General features: G+C 38.1%; 3 protein-coding genes across 4 annotated transcripts; all 3 read right to left on the minus strand.

The window, feature by feature from the left end:
• Positions 1-385: 385 nt before the first annotated feature.
• Positions 386-3,583, minus strand: sft2d2a (SFT2 domain containing 2a). The gene is made up of 8 exons (XM_085151769.1): positions 3,342-3,583; positions 3,167-3,256; positions 2,836-2,921; positions 2,653-2,734; positions 1,083-1,118; positions 920-978; positions 814-843; positions 386-711 (listed from the first exon to the last, which is right to left on the minus strand). The coding sequence occupies exons 1-8, from the start codon at positions 3,405-3,407 to the stop codon at positions 672-674; spliced, it is 489 nt and encodes a 162-aa protein (XP_085007895.1). The 5' UTR covers positions 3,408-3,583; the 3' UTR covers positions 386-671.
• A 1,093-nt stretch (positions 3,584-4,676) lies between these two features.
• On the minus strand, positions 4,677-11,741 carry tmem45a (transmembrane protein 45a). The gene is made up of 6 exons (XM_085151753.1): positions 10,938-11,741; positions 8,374-8,584; positions 8,025-8,237; positions 6,978-7,162; positions 6,751-6,893; positions 4,677-5,611 (listed from the first exon to the last, which is right to left on the minus strand). Exons 2-6 carry the CDS (start codon positions 8,567-8,569, stop codon positions 5,515-5,517), a joined length of 834 nt encoding a protein of 277 aa, XP_085007879.1. The 5' UTR covers positions 8,570-8,584; positions 10,938-11,741; the 3' UTR covers positions 4,677-5,514.
• An 876-nt stretch (positions 11,742-12,617) lies between these two features.
• Positions 12,618-21,427, minus strand: lnp1 (leukemia NUP98 fusion partner 1). Of its 2 annotated transcripts, none has more exons than XM_085151816.1 (4): positions 20,887-21,423; positions 17,873-18,118; positions 16,815-16,907; positions 12,618-14,680 (listed from the first exon to the last, which is right to left on the minus strand). In XM_085151816.1, the coding sequence occupies exons 1-4, from the start codon at positions 21,070-21,072 to the stop codon at positions 14,573-14,575; spliced, it is 633 nt and encodes a 210-aa protein (XP_085007942.1). In that variant the 5' UTR covers positions 21,073-21,423; the 3' UTR covers positions 12,618-14,572. The 2 variants fall into 2 exon arrangements, with proteins under 2 accessions (XP_085007942.1, XP_085007941.1); XM_085151815.1 differs by having other exon boundaries at positions 14,576-16,553; positions 20,887-21,427.
• Between the last annotated feature and the right edge of the window lie 300 nt (positions 21,428-21,727).

Below are 21,727 nucleotides of genomic sequence, written 5' to 3' on the forward strand. Positions count from 1 at the left end.
AAATTACAAAAAACAGGCTCCCTAGAAACAAAATAATAAGAAAAGGTCCTAAAAGTTCCACAAATAGATGTAAAAATAAGTGCTTCGAGTTTTAATGTAAAACAGATTTTCTGACAGTTTAGTTCTGAAAACAGAAACAAGAACCAAAGATATAAACTTATACTAAATGAGAGATAATTCCAGATAACTAAAAATTCACCATTAAAAAAAAAAAAAGCATTTTGCATATTATAAAATTAACAGGACCTGTTCATACCCTGGTTAACTATTTGAGCTTCACATTCAAATACCAACACAATTTAAGACCATAAGAACTTTTAATAAAAATAGATTTTTTTCTGAGCAAGATGAAAACGAAAATCAACAACAACAAATTGAATTTAAAATACTGATTTATTACAGATATTTACACATATTACAAACAAAGTCTACAATCATTATAAACTGGTTAAATTTGAGTGGTCACCAAAAATTAATCAGATCAATCAATGTAGCACAACTGAGAAAGATAAATAGAAAATTTGCTTCTTTTTCACCTATAAACAAATGCCTGAGCAGCAGGAAGGGTCAGAGACTCTCTAAAGGAGCCAATTTTAGCAACTTCAGTAAGAGACCTGCCCAATTCTTTAACATTTCATCCAAGCTGAACCTTCACCGCAAACACACATGACCTATTTGATGCACACGGCCAGCATCCTCATGATTGCTTCTCTGGAAGGTAAAGAACATAAACCAGACATTTAGGCTTTGAACACCACTTTTTTCTGATTATTTATACAGAAGATTTGAATAAATGGAGCAAAATCTACAAACCTCACACATGGGATGTATGACAAGCTGTACCTGAAAACACACACATTTTATGTAACAAAAAACAATTTAAGACTGAAAAAAAAATAGATATGAAGTAGAGACTCACCAGGTAAATGACAAGACTTGCAAGATAACAAACAACAAAGCAAGTCCAAAGTTCTTCCACTGTGAGAAAAAGAGAGAGATTGGGATCAAACACTGACATTAATCCAACAGATAAACAGATCAAGTTAGAAGTGATCATAAGTATTTTTTGGAGGCTCACTCACCCAGAAAGCCGCACAGAGAGTCAGAATGAGGCAAGTCTAAAGCAATGACAGAGAGACTTTTAGCTTTAATTTGAAGGGTTTTAACAAAAGTCTGTGTAAACTGTTTTTGAAGTACAGCTATTTTCTGGACACAGCCCCTCATTTTTAGGCTCTCACATTAACTGTACAAACTAACATAGTTGTAAATATAAGGATTGTTTAATACTTTGATAAAAATCCTTGACTGCTTAAAGTCTAGAAATAAACACAGGTAAATGGCCTGTATTTGTATAGCGCTTTTACTAGTCCCGCCTAGGGACCCCAAAGCGCTTTACACACCCAGTCATCCACCCATTCACACACACATTCACACACTGGTGGAGGCAAGCTACAGTTGTAGCCACAGCTGCCCTGGGGCACACTGACAGAAGCGAGGCTGCCATATCGCGCCATCGGCCCTTCTGTCTTGCTCTGCTAGACCTTTACTGCTGCTCCCTTTATTTACTCCTAGTTTGTGAGTCTTTCTGCATTCAGTTATGTAGTTAATAACTGAAAAGCATGCTCTATTGATTTTCTCATTTCTTTTCCTGAGAAACTGTTGGGTTAGTGTGCAGTTTGCTTTGGGTCCATTTGCACTGTTTATACCCCTGCACACTTCACAGGTCATCCCGCAACTTCTATCAACAGTCACATCATCAATAAACACCAGTAACCAAGTTGCACTAGCAGCCATACATGCCCATGCAATAACATCGCCTCCATCATGTTTTACAGATAATGTGGTACACTTCAGATCATGAGCTGTTTCTCGCCTTCTTTTCCTTTCCATTCATTCTGGTACAAGGTCATCCTGGTTTCATCTGTCTTATATTTTCTGTGGTCTTCTTTTAGGCTTTTTGGTTTTGCTGAGCGAGTCAGTGCATTCCTTCTTTTTATGACTCTACCAGTTTGCTCATTTGGCTATTCCTAAAGTTTTTGGTTTCTATCTGATGTTGTTTTGTTTCAGCCCAGTGATGACCTCCCTCACTTCCACTAACATCTCTTAGGGCCTGTTAGTTAACTATAATACCCTTGCTTCCAGTTGTATATGTCAGAACTGCAAAGTATGACGCTTGGGCATTACATAGGTGACATGGCCATGCTCATAACCACATTAAAGCTGGGAAAATCGTCAGATCTACAACACAGGTGTCACATTAGTGTTTGATTTAATTATTTACCTACATGTAGTTTAAATATTTGCATACTGAGCCTTGCACTGAAAGAAAGAGGATGGTAACCTAATTGCACCTCTTTGCAAATCTTCCATCACAACAAATCTTGTAGTTTTAAAGAGAGACGTTTGCACATCAGGGTCTGATTTTTGTCAGTCCATCCACAACCAAGTTTTCTGAACTCTAGCTTGGTGTTGTCATGCAATCCTCTAAGCAGAAAGCTGTGTTATGCAATCCTTTCACCTTTAACCAGCTCTTGAACTCTTAAGGAAAACATTTTTTTGCAATGAATCTAAATTGAACTCAGTCCACTCATGTTTGTGTAACGTGTTCTGTCTTTTTGGGGTTGATTTTTTATTTTTATTTTTTGCACTTACCAACATAATGGTAGTAGCCAGCGCTCTTGTTTTGTCACACATCCTTTTCAGCTGCTTCATTGGGCCCATCAGAAACATTGTGCTATTGGACACAGTGAAATGTGCAAGAAAGAAAAGCATGTATTAAGTGTGTAAAACATGCAAAATAAGCTTCCCATTTCAAGGTATTTTTTCATCACTAACCTGCACAGAGCACATATGTTGCCAAATGTGTAAAAGACAATAAAGAGAGTGATCCCAATCTTGGGGAGGAAGAGCGCACACACTCCCTGCAAGACACACGTGAATGCAGGTGGATCACACATCATGTTTTATAAGCCTCACTTTAAGGAGGGACTAGGCAGTGTCGCCAAATGAAAGAGCATCACATCTTCAGCATTCCTCAGAGCAAGAAGAACCAGTAGGGCAACGCCAGCTTTCTCTGAGCTCTTCCTCGTTGTGGAGAGCGACTGAATATTGTCGTAGAAAAACAAACAAACAAACAAAAAAAACAAAACAGAAATTAAATTCTTACCAGAACTGTGCATGCGGCTCCCACCACGAAGCAGGCGATGAATCCCTTTATACGTGTGCCCCAGCCTAAAGTCGAAGCTTGGTTCATTTGCTGCATAGAGATTGAATAAACGATCGATTAATGATCCAGCTGAGATTACTAGCCACAAGAGTGAAAGATGGGATTAGGGCTTTACCTGTAAAACGTTCCGGTCATCTCTGCGCGCCTCCTCACCGCTCAGAACCGACTTTAATTTATCCATGCCCGAGGAGCTTTAAAATTCGGCTTAATTGGTGAAGAATTATAGTTGTTTCCTGAACTGATAGGAACTTTGCCGGGTTTTCTCAGATCTGTGTGAATGGACAACAGCGTCACATGCCAGCAGAGGGAGAGCCGGATGAGCTGCCAGTACCTTACCTGGCCAGGTGGGTCACTTCATCGTCACACCTGAACCGGAACAGCAGCAAAGACGTCTCACTCCGATCTTTTTTTTCCAGACTAGAAAAATTTAAACGCACCACCCAGTACAGCCATGAGTGAACAAGAGGGTCCAGACACCACTTTTATTTATTTTTTTCGGAGATAATAAGTTTTCTCTTAAAACTGTAAAAATAAATATACGAGTTAAATAATTGTTTTGATTCCCCGGGGAATCAAAACAAAGTGGTTTGCTCCATCGTATATAATTCACTAGCTCCTTTACTTTGTAAAGCTGGGCTTAAAAAATTTATTTCTACTAGTTAGTGGTAGAAATAAATTGTTACACCTCTCTTGCATTTCTGAATGAATTGATAAAAATAATCAAATAAAGCACCTTTTGCGTTGTTCGTAGCATTTTAACACACCAAACTGCTTATCATACCCTCATTAAATGTGCAAAGACTGTCACACAGAGGCCCATTTTTTTTTCAAGACTGAGTGTTTAATCTTGTCAAAACAGAACATCTTTGTTTATCCCTCTTGTCAACAGATGTTTTGTGTTGTCCTGCCCTGACAAAAATAAATCTGCACAAGTAGTTCATTAGGACTGATCATTTGGTATTAATGTGATTGTGTACTAAAAATCAGGGGTTCTCAGGCATTTTAGGACTAGTAGTAGTCTTAGTATTTGAACTATTAGACACTACTGAAACTTTAATCCTGGAAGTTTTCAACCCACACAGCTCAGACAGGGGAAACTTTATGTTCTACAATCTTATCAACAAGAGAATGGGGCTGAGAGCAAAGGACACAGTAACTTCCCTTTATTGGTAGAAACCACATCCTTTGCTGTCACCTTTATAATAATTTGTCGCAAATTAATTGATCATTTCAATGACCCTGTCTGAGAGCCACTGATAGATGATGGTGATTATGGATACACGAATAAAGAGAACCAACTTTAAAACATATAAAAAGGTAAATTTTGGTCATAGAGGCTACCATAAATTCTGTATTGAGTAGCACATTGTAAACGCTTGCATACTAGCTATAATGTTATGCAAGGTGTGAAGGAAATGATAGGAACAATTAAATAAAATTTTTAAAAAAATTACTGTTTGAACAATTTTATTTTTCTTTTTATAGTTTGACACTTGGTTTGAGTCACTTGCTAACATGAAACAAAATAAAATGTACAACTAGTGCTTTCAAGTAAAACATGATGATGCAGTGACGTTTTCACCACAAAATAGCACTACTGAATACCAAACTGTGGAAAAAGTTTAGCAAGTCAAAAGTAAAGCATGAAATCCATTAAAAGCTTTTCATTTATAATGAATGTGCAAAGTAGTAACAAAGATATGACAGAGTATATGAAAATTATATTGCTGTAAAATAAATAAGAGCAGTTTGTGACTGCATACCTCCACTAAGGTAGGTAATCCCCTCCACACCTTGCATGAACCGACTCTCTGCATCCAGATTAATTTATATTTTCACAAAAGATGTTATCTCTTGATATTAATTATTAAAACTGTATTTTGCAGCTGTGATGTTGTGAAACATCCAGTCTTGTTCTCTTGCAATGGTAAATGATTCAAAACCTTCTGGATCCAGGTGGCGATGCACATATTTTTATAGTTTTTATATACAGTCACAAATTTTGCCAAGCCACAAGAGTTTCATGCAACTCTGTCCAATAATCCTGCTGAAAAATAAACGGAACAAATCATAAAGCTTCTCTGGAGGAGGTAATAACAAAAGTATGTTTAAAACGTTGTACAGCTGGTTAATTAAGGCAGAGGTAGAGACGCATTTCTAAGGTTAAGGTTCCGTATCCACATCAGTTTCCACATCTGTGTGCCTTGCTTCTTATTCTGCTCCTGGAAATTTGAGCGTTTTATCCCTGATTGTTCATGAGCCACAACGTAGATGCACAACAGTTTTCCTCACATAAGCTCATCCTCAGACTCTGGATCTCGCTCTCTTGCCTTCAGAAGTCCCATTTCCACTGGAGGAGTCTTCTTCAGTCTGGAGCGAACCGCACTTCAAAAGGAAAAGAGCAGCAAACACGAGAATCACACATAATGTAAACTGTGCAGGCCTCCAGGATAAATAAACAAGTGTCTATCAGATATAGGAAAATACAGTACATTTCTGTCCCTATAGGTATGCACTAGGGCTAATGATTGGAACTAAAATTAAATGTGTAACTTTTGAAATCCAAAGGTTTTCTTTTTGTTTGTTTTTTTAATTGATATGTTACAGTGGTCCCTCACTATATTGCGGTTCACTTTTCGCGGCCTCGCTGTTTTGCGGATCTTTTGGGGGTGCAATTTTTTATTTATATATTTTCTTAAACAGCACATTGTGTTCTGCGTCCTGATCGGCTATAGACCATTTTCAATCAATCTCGTGCTGTGTCTTCTATACAGTACAGAATTCGTTCAGCCTGTCAAATTTACATAAATCTTCGCTAGCAGAAGACAACAAACACAACAGTGTCTACGTCAAAGGATTATAAGGAGCATTAAGTAAACCAAACAGTCAGATAAGTCAAACTTTACTCAATTCCTTCTTCTTGCTTCCTCTACTTCCGTACCATTAATTCATTAATGTTGAATTGTCTCGCAGCTGCTCTATTCACATGTTCTGGACTTGAAAACAGGGTTTGATCTTTGGTTTTATTCTGTAATATTGGACTTATTTTTCTACGAAGGTTTGAACTTTGAGAGTGTTTAAACAAGCGAGAAGCGCGTCAAAATGACGATGCCTGTCTGAGAAAAGTGTATAAAGTGTGTAGTGAGGGGTTTTTACAGCCTTAAAACATATATAATAATTGTAAAAAATAAAGTTCGCTACTTCGCGGATTTCACCTTTCGTGGGTTATTTTTAGAACGTAACACCTGCGATAAACGAGGGAACATTCTTGAGCAGCAAAAACACATTTATTACAAATTTTCTCTCTTGGATTTTATGGTGAAATAGTGGCAAAAACCAAATTTGATTAAATATGAATCAGAGGTTTGTTCTCCTTGTGTCTGGTTATATCTGCACTTATGGCCAATTTAAAGCCTTATGTGCTAAATAAGACAAAAAAAAAAGATGCATTTCCAATTCTTTGAATATATCTAAATCCCAATGGGATGTCTTATTGGATTGTCTTTCGTGGAGCAGGTTCTTACCAGCTGACGATGCAATAGAGCACGCTCACTATAAGCATGGCGAAGGCGAGGTGCCAGGAGTAACACATGGTAATGAACATCATATTGTTGGGATCTTTCAAGTCCCACTCGGGGCCGCGGGTCGGGTACAGCACAAAACCAACCTGTGGTTTAGAGGAGATAACATTGGGAGTAATTCTAAATCAGCAAACATAAACATCTGCTCATAAAGCAACATTCAGATTTACCTCCCAGAACCAGGTCCCCTGAACCACCGTTAGCGTGCACCGCAGCAGCTCCAGAATGATGTTGCCTCGGTGAAAGATCTCCAGGAAGGCAACAAGAGTCTCTCCAAAAACCGCGTACAGAAGGAGCAGATGCACGTGGACATCCAGCATGCCCCTGCCATGGAGGTGGTAGAGAAAAAGAAATCCTGCAGAGAACAAAGAGCTAGTAATGTAGGTGAATGTGTTTGTCTTGATCAGTTAAATTGCATCTAAACTTCAAATATTTATCCCAAGCCATCACCACAGATTGTCTTAAATTCAAACAGTGCGAAAATAATTGACTCAAAATGATGTAAAAATGCAGAAAGTCCTATCTGTGCTTGGTTTAAATTAGGCTTAATTAACCCCGCAAGGTACACTTAAAATGACCTTTGAATGGAAGGAACTCAATTTGATTAACAAGAAATGTATTTATACAAGTTTATTGGAAAATGTACAGACAGGCAACAAGTTGTAAATAAAAACCTGAATTAAAAAAAAAAAAGATCAGAGTAGGAAAGTTGGTCTATTGTATGGGAACATATGGCAGAAGCTTCAGTCTAACTGGCCAACTGGCTCATGTTTTATTAAAGTGACATTTGTATTACAATTTATGGAAAAGACATCAAGTTAACAGGGTCAGAAATAACAGTCTACAATGCATGTGATGATTGCAATGCTTGCGGATTCGAACCATTTGTAAGTTAATATTTTCAGTGCAAGATGCGATCAGACTGCCAGTGAAAACAGTCCATCTACAATTACAGCGATGGATAATAAAGGTGGATATAATGGTGCACATTCATAAATCCCTCAATATAAAGCTTGGCCAAACACTAATGGAGGATTTTTTTTGTGTTTTAGATGTAAGACTATCTTCGAGAATAGTATTGTTTACTCGAGACTTTGAAGGAACCAAGGATTAAACTGATTAACTTATTAGTAAGCGATCTACCCTGAAGCACTGGCTTGAAATAAAAAGGATATCAAAGGATCTCAAAGACAATGATTACATTTTATTCTTCTTACCTTCATTAAAGAAAGCAATTGCCAGCATTAACCGATCCAGTGCCAGTGGTGCCGCTTCTGTGGTGTGGATAATCAGAGACACTGTTGCAAAGAGCCCAAAGAACAAGTACATGGTGGCGTGGTGCCAGCTGTGCAGATGGTCCCAGTGTTTCTCTACGAAGTCGTACAACTGAAGCTTCGGTCCACCCGATCCAAACTGTTCTGCCAACATCCCTGAAAGCACCACATCAGAGGAAACACGCACATCTCCTTAATTAAAGCCCTGATTTGTCTTGGATTTACTCGAGAAGAGTCTTGCTAGTTATACCTGATATATGGATGCATTAAGAAGCTTTTTGGACACGCTTACCAACAAGGGAGAAAAAGAGTATGACTGAGCTCTCAATGATCTCCAGCCGTCGCTGTGAGGCTCTGCTAGCCAGACGAGTAGAACCAATACCCTTGTTCCTGCGCGTGGCATGCCAAATCGAGTACTTTACCGTCCACCAAATCCCGGCAACAAGGAAGAAGGTCCCAGGGAGAGCGTGGCCTCTGAAGCTGCCCATGATACCTCTCAACACCTAGAGAAACAGATTAGGTACTTCATGGAATTAGAAGTACATATTACACAAACACTTCTTCCCACTACTAACATGTTTATTTAAATCAGCCAGATATGACTTGAAACAAACAATAATTTAACCTAATTTATCATCTGAAGAGTAGACAGGATCTATTTTTAGCACAACTGGAATAAGTGGATAAAAGAAAAGGGAAAAAAGTGCAACAGTGCCCATAATTTAGTTAAACAGCGTAATCAAACATAATTAGCGTGTGTATTGGCGACCGTCCTCCAGCTGAGCTCAGCAGAAGTGCGTCTAGCTGTGGGAGGAGGCCTGTTAGGAGTGTCACGAGTCATTTACCTTTACGTGCAAAAATAGAAACCCATTTCTTAACATGCACTCCAGAAAAAGCACTTTGTTTGCAAAGACTGCAACAGCATCTAACACTGAGTATAGGATCCTCTTGATAATGACTAATTATCATTAAACCTGCACTGGCTTATGGTTAGAGCCTGAGCTTATAACCCATATGTAAAGGTTTTACTGAGGTCAAAGGGTGAAAAAGACCAAGATTATTTTAGTAGTCTATGCACCAAAATATCTTTCTGAAAACAGAATCACCACCCCCTGCTGGTTATTAGAAAGAATGCAGGCTCAATAATTTCCCTTTTCAGACGTGGAAACTATGTCTATTGTGTCAAGTTAAATTATGTTGCTAGGTCAAGCAAAAGGTTAATGGGAAAACTTGCAGACTTATCTAAAAAATAAAACTCAGAATTTGATATTCTCCTTTTTCAAAAGGCAGGAAAAAGCATGAAAAGCAGTCAATACGTCATTATATTGAGAAACTTGTCAAAATGAGAAACAATTTACATCATTTACCAAGCTTGATATAGTCCAACATAGTTCATATAATCATTAAAACAAGACTTTGGAACAATTTTATCATATTAACTTAAAATTTTACTTATGTGATCAGAGGTACTGGAATGGTAAACATAATGATATTGTCTCCGACTTCTATAAATTCATAATTGAGGGTTCATATTTAATTAAAGAAAGAAAGCTTTTTAAAGTGTTTGACTGCAGTGCTCTTAGGCAATGACTGCACTTTGTAAAGTGAGAGCAAAGCTGGAGTGGCATGAATAGCAGGCAGAGAATAAGAAAAGGGCACGTGGCTGTACTGTCCTTTGTGATGGAGATGACCAGGCAATATTCTGCTCGGCAACAGAGGAAACCTTTGAAGGAGGACACTCAATAGAAACCGATTGAGATGTTAAACCCAGCTCATCTGTGTCCGACAGTCTTTTGGGGGGTGCAGCCTCTCCAGACTGAGGAAAACACGCCAGTCTCCATGGCAGTCAAGAGCCACTGGAGGATTCATCAGTGTTTGGCTGATTCAGTGTTTTGGCTGATTTAGTTTAGCCACAAACACTAGTCATCTGCGCCAGATAGAAAATCTCCCAGACCGCTTTTTTTGACAACGATGTAAAATAAATAAAGTATTCTTTTATTACACCAACATGGTGGGAGTGGTGTAGTAAAAGTGTTCTCCACAAGTACAAATATGATTTCTATTCTGTGAATTGGTCAAAACTATGAGCATGAAGAGGTTTTGGTGCATATTTTTGAGGCTGGGATGTCTGGGAGGCAGCTGTCTTCAAAGGGTGTTCCTGTTTGAGTTTTGCTACTAAAAATATAACAAAAAACAAACAAGCAAACAAAAAAAAACTTCAGCTGAGCTAATTAGAAAGGGTGCACACTTCAATAAAGTAGGTTTTTCTGTAAGTTTTTGAGTAAATGTAGCATGGTGCGTACCACCACTGATCCCGTCTCATCCACTGTAAGATTAACAATATTCTAGATCAAGCCAAAGTTAAATATAGACAATGCTGAATAAGTAGCGTCTGCATCACATTTGTGAACCTACACTATGTGATACTTCACTCTAAGGGTTTATACTAAACGTTTTAGCAAGTTTAAATTTCCCAGCCAATCTGAAGTCAAATTACTCAGATTTCTCTCTCCTGAACGTAAACTTTGAGGACAGTAATGTCTTGAGGTCTACTAAAAGAAAAAGAAAAAAATGGAAACAGCCGTTTGACAGAATCAGAGCTTTTTTTTAAGTAGTTTATTTATTTTTTAAGGAGTTTATTTTAGCTTCAGGAGATCAAACAGTGCATTGGTTGTGGAAGTTAAATCGTGAAATCACTCAGCAACATTGTCTAAACGGCCACCCGATGTCTTGTACATAATTCTCGATGGAGACCTTCCTAATCTTTCTTTCTTGACCTGGCTTTACATTTTATCTACACATGAAACAGTAGGCTTGATTTTCTTTACTGTGAGAGGAAAAGAGAGGGTCTCTTACCCAAGTTTGCTTTTCTCCGGAGATCAAAAGTTAGTGGAAGTATTCAGACAGAAAAGGGAAAGAATTATTTTTAAAGCATCTTCACTTTGCCCCCCAATTGCATAAAATCTTTTTTTTTTCTTTTGGAAAAGAATATGGGTCTCTCTCTTAGTCTAGACACAAGAAGTAAACATCTTCTCCGAGCCGGAATCCCAGCAGGATCCAGACCAGATCCGTTTCACAACCCTTTTTTCCCTCCCCTACTCTAAACACTTCGAGCTTTTCTCTTATCAAACCCTCCCATTGGATGACTCCTGTGAGCTTGCGTCACCAGTCTGTGCGGTGATTGGTTGGAGGTAACGTCAATCTCAGGTGTCCACGTGTGCACTTTCACTCCGCCTGCTCGTGCACGGCTCGGTCCCTCCTCACTCTGGGAAAACCGCTACTTTCCGTCGTGCCAGGGCAGGCCTGGCTGGGCCGAGACAAGACTTCCCGCACGTAGACCACAGCTGGAAGACTTCCTCATCCTCAGGAATGAGGTTTCTTGACCAAGTCTCGTTTTACTCGCTTAATTGTCTCCAACCAGTCCACACAGTTTGAGTTACAATAGGGGAAAAAAGTAGAAAGTTGTGAATGTTTGTGAAGCAAACGACTGGCCACGTAGGGGCGTCTCCAAGAATTTTTTTTCAGTGGGGCAACATAGGGGAGTATACGGAAGAGGATTAGGGCCACTGGAAAAAAAAAGTGGGCAAGTCTTTTTTTTCTTCTTTTCCTGAATTCTGAGAAAAAAGTCAGAATTCTGAGAAAAAAGTCAGAATTCTGAGATTAAAGTCACAATTCTGACTTTTTTCTCAGAATTCTGACTTTAATCTCAGAATTCTGACTTTTTTCTAGTCAGAATTCTGACTTTAATCTCAGAATTCTGACTTTTTTCTCAGAATTTGGAAAAAAAAATAATTCTGAGAAAAAAGTCAGAATTCTGAGAAAAAAGTCAGAATTCTGACTTTTTTCTCAGAATTCTGACTTTTTTCTCAGAATTCTGACTTTTTTCTCAGATTTTCTTTCCAGTGGCCCTAATCCTCTTTCATAGGAGTACCGGGGGCCTCGGAAGAAAGAAGAAAACTTATTATGCAGAGTTATCAATTATAGTACTGGGCCATAATTATTCATTATATCACTTTAATGTTGTAGCTGGTGTTAGCCATTGCATTATATGTAATTAAGGTTAACACATCCAGCTAACCAACAGTTAAGAAAAACTTTCTGTACAAGCATGTGGCCTTGCTTTAGTATTATTTCCCCTCTTCATGCTGGTGGCTGTGAGATTAAAATGATATGATGCATTTATGAAGTGTTGTAGGTGCATAACTTTAGGGGAAATAAACAAATTTTACTAGGTGGTTTCTAGGCAACATCAAGACATAATATTTGGCATATTAGATAAGAAACTTTGTGCGTCACATTTGGTTGCTCAGCTATTGATGGTCTAGGAGGAGTTGGTGAAAAAAGATAAGAACAAGGGCTTTAATTATTATAGTAAGATACTGGGGTGGCACAGAGCAAGGAGGTCCTGGGTTTGAATCCGCCATCTGACTGGAGCCTACATATTCTCCCAACCCTGAGTTGTATAAATGGAAGAAAATGGATGGATGGATATAATGGAGGACAAGTGGGATCAAGAGATAAACAAAGAGATACAGAACGGGTGTTTCACTCCATTGTGTTTTTATTCAAGAGTGCAAAAACAACAACAACAGTGAAATGGAAACAGTGAACACAGCAGCTGGAAGTTGGTGCTGCTGAGGGTCATAGTGTCTCTTCAGCTTTTTAAACACAAGGTTGGAAAATGTAATTAAACACATAACCTCCGTGGTGTAAGCATACTGAACCCAACAGCCTTTAACTGTTCTGCAGAGTGCAAAAGGTTTTGTGTCTTTGTGCATAAATCTAATAGTAGTTATGAGCGTTTGCTGGTTAAATGAACTGCTATAGCAGCATTTTAAAATTGCATTCTAATTTTCATTAACTACAGAGTTATCCTTTATATAACTGCATACTGTATTTACATGGGTAAATATATACATAGGCCAGCTCTTTTTAGTTGGACTTTGTGTACATGCTGTAAACTTCTCACATGGAAGTGCAAAACACACGGCACAAGAGAGATGTTTGAAAACGATCGAATAGAAGTCACATGCAAAAACCTTTACATGCAAACCAAAAGCTAATTAGGTAAGGCAGGAAGACGGTGCAGATGTACGATAAGATATGACACTGATGCAGGGGAGGAGTTTTGTTACTTAAGAGAAAGCATTGTGAATGCAGGCAATAAATAAATGTGCATGTTCAATCCTTCAAAATAGCAGAGCAGAGCTATTGCTAGTGCAGCTGTTGAAATTTCTCTACTGGGTAATCAGCATTGACTGAAATACACAAACCACCTTCTGCAGAATATGCAAAAAAACCCATACTGACAGGTGACAGAGCAATTCTAATGCACCTTAGCACCGACTGAAGCCTCTGAAACATACTGGATAGATGAACATTATCATTCCAAAAGACATTCTCTCATATGGTGTACAGCACTGCTTAACTTAAAATCATGTTCTGAGTAATAAAAGCATTCAGTAACCCCTTGTGTCGAGTAGAAGGTGGCATCTTTCATTGTAGCATAAAAGTGATCAGTCAGAGAAAGTTTGTATCGCTATACAGTGACGCTCTCTGGACTCAAATCAGCGCACCAAAACATAGTCACTGGACCCCTTCAGTGTGTGGGTCACTGGTTTGATGGTTTTCCTTTAATTTGTCAGCTGTCTTAGAGTTGATTCTCTGTAGTTTTCAGCTTTTTTAAGACTGTTTTCAAGATTTTCAATTAAAACTATATCAGGAACTTGTGGTTATTATAAGATGTCAGTCAAATGTGGTCAAAAAATTATATAGAATATTTGTGTGTATGAATGGTTTTGGGAAAATATTTACGTTCCCCGTATTTCTGTGCTAAATATAAAACCAAAGTCAGAAACTAGTCAGCTTAGCATTAAACTTTTAACGTTTAAAAGCTTTAAACTGAGGGGAAACAGCCTGTCAAAGATGTGCTCAGTGGAACTCAGATGGCAGGTCTTATGATCCCTTAAATGCGACTGCTACTGATGCACACATTCATATGCTACCTGCTGTAAGAAGACTAATTTATGGGTTGTTTGTTTATATTTCATGATGTGATTTTATATCATTAGTTCCACTTCAGAACTTGGAAATATTCAACCTCAACCACAAACTCAGCAGAATTGAGGCAGATTATTTTGTTCATTATCAAAAAAAATTGTCAGTTTTGAGGATATTTGCTACACCTAACTGCATGTCATTAGAAATTGTTTAGAATCATTTTTGGACAAAAACAAAATAAGAACAAGAAAGACTAATCCTCCCCTGATAGTGCATTAATTTACAAGAGCTCTTATATAAATAATCACCGTCCAATGACAGCTCTTGTCTCTCACATGAGATATCCTCACTCTCATTTCCTGCTTCCTTCAGGGACAGAAGACAGTTTTGCAGAGGGTGTTCATGCAGAAAGAACGAGGCGTGGAGATGGAGAGGAGGAGGTCTTGGGGTCACATATACATGCAGGCATTTCAAGTGTAGGTGCAGGACCATTATGGGACGGTGGTGCGACAAGAAGGCCAATAGAGGGGCTTTAGCATGGATACGTAGACACGGCATGTGGGACAGTTCCTTTTCCTCCATAGCCACTGCTCCATGCACTGAAACACATTTTAAAACACACCATTGCATCATTGTTGCTATGATCTGTATCATGTATCATTTATGCAGTAATTGATATTTTCAACTGATGCCAGGAGGTCATTTCCAACATGTTGATGCATGAGCAACAGGATCTACATGCACAGACCCTAGCCCTTAGCTGGGACAGTGTTGCTACCTATTTGAGCAGCTTTCTCTGTTTCAAAGGCTACGAGTCAAAGAAGGTTTTAAATAGATTTCTTTACAGTTAATAATGTGGTGCCTTGCTTTTTATTGACTTTTATTATATTCACTTTGACAAAATGTTAACATGTTAACAAGTTCTGATTGTCAACAGATTCAACAGTATATATAGTGACTCATTAAGAGAAAGATGCAATCAAATCATAGCAGAAACACAAATACACTGTAGTTCTGATGAAATGCTTTTATAAACTGTAAATATTCTCTATTGATTATAAAGTATATTTATATTTATTCTAAAGTGATATTTAAAACCATTTAATTAGTCTAACCATAGAGGTATCTTCTCATCCAATAACGTGCTGTGAGTCTAATAACTGAATACAATGACCGTTACATACGGAGGCGTTTCCAGGAAATTTTATATGGTTTTGGCACAGAGGTACCCAAGAACCAGTAAGGGTGGCGTAGAGCACAGAAAACCAGACCTGTATCTATGGATACCAATGCTGGTACTAGTGTTGAATCAATACTAGAGCAATAGGATTGATACTTTGTTTCTAACCAATACTGAAATGTGTGAAAAAAATAATGAAAAATCCCTGAAACTTTTTGTGCTGACCGTCATCCCTACTTTATTTATTTAAACAACATAACTGATCCAACATAAACCGATCCAAACTGCTTTAGAAACAGGCACACAGCTGAAAGGTTTGTTTGTTTTTTGTGTCAATTGTGTTTTGGTGAAAGTAAAAATCACAGTGATTTCATTAAAGTGTGTTCAGACTTTGCATATTGATGATACTTCATCTCATCTTCAATACATAAGCTGCTTTTATTGGTTAAATAGTATCGGTAATACTGGCCCTGTATTTAGTTGGTATTGAATCAATGCCAAAATTTGCAGAATGCAGCACTAGAGTCAGGAAACAAGCAGTGGATCAAACCACTGTGAGGCATGTCATGGGGGAGTCATACATCCATAACTGAGCAGAAGAGCTTTTAGTGTGTATTATCATATTATATAACATTATATAGTTATATTTACAATAATGTATTGAAGAGTACCACAGTGTTTTTTACAGCAAAAATGTAACTGGACATCTTACATCCCCCTGTTATTTTCACTCGTGTTTGCATTTATATAATACAGATTTAGCTGGGGCACCGGGTGGACCTAATAAATTTCATGCCCCAAGCCAACACTTTAGCAACACCCCTGTTTACATAGTCATGGTGCAGTGCAGTTTGTCATACTGAGGTTTTAAAGCAGGAAACTTTGAGTTCAAACCTTTAAACTCGGTCTCAATTTTTTTTTCTAACTCTAACCCTTTTCAAACATTTTTAACTCTGTGTTTGCACACTGAAGAGAAGGAGTTGCAATTATTCCAAAAGTGACTTAAAACTCTGGCCCAGAGGGGATTTGAGGCCCTGATTTTTCAGTGTCACATCATAGTAGTTCAGGAGAAATCCTGATGTTTTCACTGCAAATCATGCATTTTCCCCTTCTTGAAAACAATATCAGCGATGTCTCCTCAGGGAATGTTGACGATGGAGTGTGTGCTGCTCCTTCTCCATGGAAATCTGTCCATCTGCAGACCTCCTCCTCTCCTCATAGAGCTTCCTCCCCTGTAAAACAGCTGCTTCACTGCTGCTTCGGGGCCGACACTGCTCTAACCTCCGAGCTGCCTTCAGCACCCACCAGATGGAAACATCATAATGAGTAAGTATCCAGTTCCTGGGACCTCAGGCTGTTCAGTATACTCCATGCATCTACAGGGATAAGTTTCTGCTGCAGGCATTGTGTTTTCATTCCAGTTCACATCATGCATGTCCAGGAACAGGCTGCTATCATGCATCAGAGATCTGGTGTCTGACTTGCAGGGATTTGAGGGAACACAGTGTAGACACAGGTCATGCAGTAGATCTGACGTGTACAGGTTCTCTTACCTCTTTATGAAAGCGGTGTGTACAATGTGGCACTCCCCTCCCATTCTTACGCATGTCCTCATGACAGATCAGGCACAACGTTTCGTCCTTCTTCTGTGAGAAAAAGAAACAACATCTGACCAAGATTTCAATAACTTATGTATTTATAAAAATAATAAACCTGTATTATTGCATCAGTGGAAGATTAGTAAGATCAGTTCAGAGCAACAGCTTCTAATTAGGCAGCTACTTTCTGAATGAAAAAACAAGAAGTAGGTGTGAAGAAATCAAAAGTGTAACTGCAAAATATGAAATGCTACTTAATATTTAATGTAAATAGAAAATAAAGAGCCATCTGTATATGAAAAGATACAAATATGAAAGTTTCCTCGGTCAAAAATAACTTATTTCAAGTTAAATATAAATATATATAATATGTTTGTTTTGAGTCTGTGGAACTTAAGGAGATTAAGTGACAGGAACTTCATAACTTATATACCAAAGTGAAGGAGCTCCATTTAATTTCAGTAAAATGATAAATAAAGATATAATATTCACAAAGTTATGAGAAGCTGTAAATGTTATTTGCACTGTGTATGTTATGTATCACGTTTTTTTATTGATTTCCTGTGACACCACAAAAATACAGAAACACCGTTTCATTAACATTAAACCCCTGACAATGAGTTTTAACAGGGCTTGACAAAAAAATTTGTTCCAAGAAAAATCAGGTATAAAAATGAAAAAGGATTAAACATGCATTCACAACTGTATTCTTTAGTATGCAGACAAAAAGCATGGACAATAGAAATAAAGAAAACTTCAAGGTCCTTGTGTGCATTCAAGACCAGTTAATTATGTGGGTATTTGTAGGTTATGTAATTCACAGCTTTGTTTTTGGCAGCACATAAAAGAAATGCAGTTTTTCAGGCTCCTTAATTTTTACGGGCTTCGTAATTTTATATGAGGAGGAGAAAGACCATCAAATTGGATCATCCTTCGGTCGTCTATGAGAAGGTAAAAATCTGTAAAGACCATTTATCGTTCGTTTAGTTAATGTTATAAATCCTCCTGCTCACCAGAGACGTGGTCTTCTTATCATTTAGACAGAGCCTCTTCTCAAGTGTCTCTGTGAGCTCTGGGATGGTGGTGATGCGATTCTCTGCGATCACAGTCTTAGTGCGGCTGTTGTCATCTGCAGAGGCACGGCGAGGCTTCTGGTGGACCCTGGTGTCCCCCTTATCCTCTCTTGATTTGACGTGGCTTGGAGTGGGCGCCATTGTAGCCGCATGAAACCTGTTTAACTTCATGACATCTAACTGTGACTGAGGATTAAGAACAGAACGATAAGTGTTATTACACCACGTAACAACACTTGAGAGTAAAATGATTGTGTCACATTCCCTCTAATAGTGAAGCGGAGTTGTAAGAAGATTAAACTAGAGAGACAACCATGTCTGCCTTATGTCTGTCAAAGGGGTTAAACACTCACTCGCTAATATCCTTAAGTAACATGTTGGCAAAGCAGCTACCTATATATAGTTTGACTCTAGACTCAGGACAGAACGTAAATATATATTTACACAACAGCAATAATCTGATAATGCAACTCCAGTAAAACATCAAAGGTGAAGGTACAGATGAATTTCAGTGTTTGGCTAGACTTGGAAATCTGTAACTACTGAACTGTTCTCTTCAAATTATGTATTTCTGGAGCACTCATTACTAAACTAAGGTTTCACTCTTAATGGGAACTTTAAATAGCGATGCACTAGACACAGGCTGACATTATACAACCCCAGAAGTTATTTCTGGTTCTACTTAACTTTACTACTGCTGCTGAGGAAAAAAAACACGATGTCTAGATGTTCCTTTGACTTTGAAAAATAACATGAGAGATCTGTGACAATGTGATTTTTTTCTGTTTAAAGAAACTAAACAATGTGATAAATGTTACTTTAAATAGGTCAAAATATGTGTAAAGGTGTGAAAAGTGCAGTCAACGCTGATGCACCTTAATATGTCAGATTTTCTGTTGAGCTACAATCTCAGTTTGTACTGTTAAGACTTCTTTAACTGAGCAGGTTCTTCAATTTCGAATTAATTGCCTTCCACTGCTTTAGGGTGTAGCTACTTTAGGAGTCAAAAGTTTTTATATGTGCAGTGTGTGTATTTTTTCTTTGGATCAACCTCTCACTTCGATTTCATAAACCTTGATCTCACCAGCCCAAACTTCAAACAGGACTTCAAAAAGAATGGTCATAGGGGTTAATTACATCTTTTATATATATATACTATGTTTTTATGGTATTTGCAAGAAGCTTTTTTTTGTTCTGCGGTGCAAGGAAGTGGCTTGTTATGTTGATGTTGCTAGTTTTAGCTGTTATAGGACAAACATTGCTATTTGTAGCTGCCAGCCTTGTTGACTGATAAACCTCCTGGAACATTTACTAACGTCATGGGCTCATCTGTACCACCATTTTTGCATTTGTTACATTTTAAAAGATAAATGTTGTGTGATGAAAAGGCTAAAAATATTCAGAATAGTTGTTATTTGAATGAGAATTTCTTTATTTCCCAGAATAAACTTATAAAGCATAGGCTTTCAGCAAAATTGTTATTTTAAATATACTGACCAATAGTTCCACTATCAGACCAAGAATCTGTGCATTACTTCTCTATTTGCTTGCTTAAAAACAGAGCATACAGGGAACTGCAGGCTTCAGTTTAAACAGCACTTCTTCTGATTATTAGTGAAAGGTTACACTATGCTACTAAATTTGTTTTTGTTGTATTTATCAGTGCTTCCTTCATGATGAGAACTGATTGTGCTCACCCAGTGTTGTCTGTAAACTACTTGCTTGTAAGTTTCTTTTCTTCCACAGAGAGACCACTTTATATGTGTGCACTTACACTGTTGTGACTCCTATCACCTGCTTTAGATTAGAAAGAGTTTCTTTGGCTCCTTCCTTCCTTTAGTTTTCGCTTAACTCCCATGAAATTTGTCATACACACTAATGAAAATATACCAGAAAACTATAAAGTAAGCACCACTATTCACCACACAGGCCATGACACTTGACTATGCGGACACATAAGTTGCCCTGTTCTGTGTTATTAATAAAAAATACAAATCACTAAATTGTGCGCCATTCATGTTGGTTGGTCTTCTGCTTGTTTGCTGCTTTAAGTTGTACCTCTATTTTTAAACATCAACATAGCCAGAGGTTATGGAAGAGTTGGAACGCTATTGAATGAAGAATATGTGTAAGAGCTTTGGCGTGCAGCAGCCCATGACTTAAAAACATTGTTTATAAAAGAAAATGATATCAGATGTGAAGGTATTTTTAGTTGGAAAAAATAATTTTCCTACAGATCTACACAGACACAGCTACGGCACAAACACCAGACTGGTCTGTATTCATTATAGAACTATTCTGTTTTTCCTAATGAGACTGTGAACAGCTCAGCACGTGGCAGGGCATTTGCAGTGTTTGATCGCTCTGATGTAAAGTAATAGAAAACAACTCACTTAGAGCATCAATAATTTAGTACTTTGCAGGCTTTCATGGGGAAATTTACCAAAACATCAGTTTGCACACTACTAAAGGCTTTTTGTTCGGAAGCTTTAATATTTAATTAGTTCTCATACCAGCTTGTAAAACATACATGTGCATTATTCTCCTGTCATAGTCCATATTTTGTCTTTTTCAGAGAAATAAAACTCTGTGTTTTATAAATATTCCATGCAGTGATATTTGCAGTCAATGAAGGTATGGGATCTTTCTAACACCCTGAGCTGGTTTTAAAGAAATACATAGAAAGTATACTGTCTGAAATACATTCATCAGAGAGTGCATATATTTTATTTTCCCTCCAATTATCAATGAAGGCCTATACAGTATTATATTTAAAGGTGTGTCAAGTGTACAAGCACGCTGTCCATATATGGTGTAAAACTGGAAAAGAGAAACTGCAAAAAAAATGTTTGTTAAAAGTGTTTTGCTGCTGTTTAAATGTCAGTGCATGCATCAAGTCGAATGCTGCAGAGCTGAACACATACGTCAATCCATGAAGTGCAGCCGGTCCTTACCGCAGTCGGGAGTGATGCTCGTCTATCAACTTGTGTTTTTGAAGGCCTTCTGAAACTGTGTTTTCGTTCTCTGGAATGTACAGCGTCTGGTCCGTGACCCCAGTAACTGCTCATCCATTTTGTGAAGTTACTATCATCGTCCTCGTCATTGTCCATAATGATAGCAGGCAGAAGCCGTAGAGACATGATGGAGCTGTGCAGGGAGCTTCTTGTTGCAGCAGGTCTTGGTACAACAGATGAAAGTGAATGGGGTGAGTACTGACAACACTCAGCTGACCTATTGAGCGTCTACCAGACCGGCTGCTCTGCTACACTGCACTGTCCCACATGGCAAAAGTGACTTACTTCAATTAGATGCCTCTAGTGAATCAAGCTGTCGCTTTTGTTGTTATCCTTGGACAAAAAATAACCTAAAAATAACCTGCAGAGATTTAGCTCCAGTCTTTAAATAAGTGAATCCTCTATAATCTGTTTAACGTCACTGGTAGAACATAAACTGGAGGTGATTGGAATAAACAGCGAGGTGGTAGCTGTGACGGTACAGCTAGTATTTTGGCACAGGGTGGGTGATGTGACCACTCCTTTTAATCTTTCCATTACAGCCTCGGGGTAGACAACTGAAACTCCAATTTCCCCATACTTTCCACTCACTGAGTACATCAAACCTGTCAATAATTATGGAGCGCAGGCAACTGGGTGCTGAGAGCCCAAGGCTTGTGCAATACAGGGCAAAGAGCTTTAATATTACACTGTATACAACAGTTTATTTGTTTTGCTCTTTTAAGTCAAGTATGTAAAATCCAGATTTTATACATGAACAATGAAAACATGTAATACAAGG

This window comes from Neolamprologus multifasciatus, chromosome 23, assembly GCF_963576455.1.
Source record: "Neolamprologus multifasciatus chromosome 23, fNeoMul1.2, whole genome shotgun sequence".
Lineage (NCBI taxonomy): Eukaryota > Metazoa > Chordata > Actinopteri > Cichliformes > Cichlidae > Neolamprologus > Neolamprologus multifasciatus.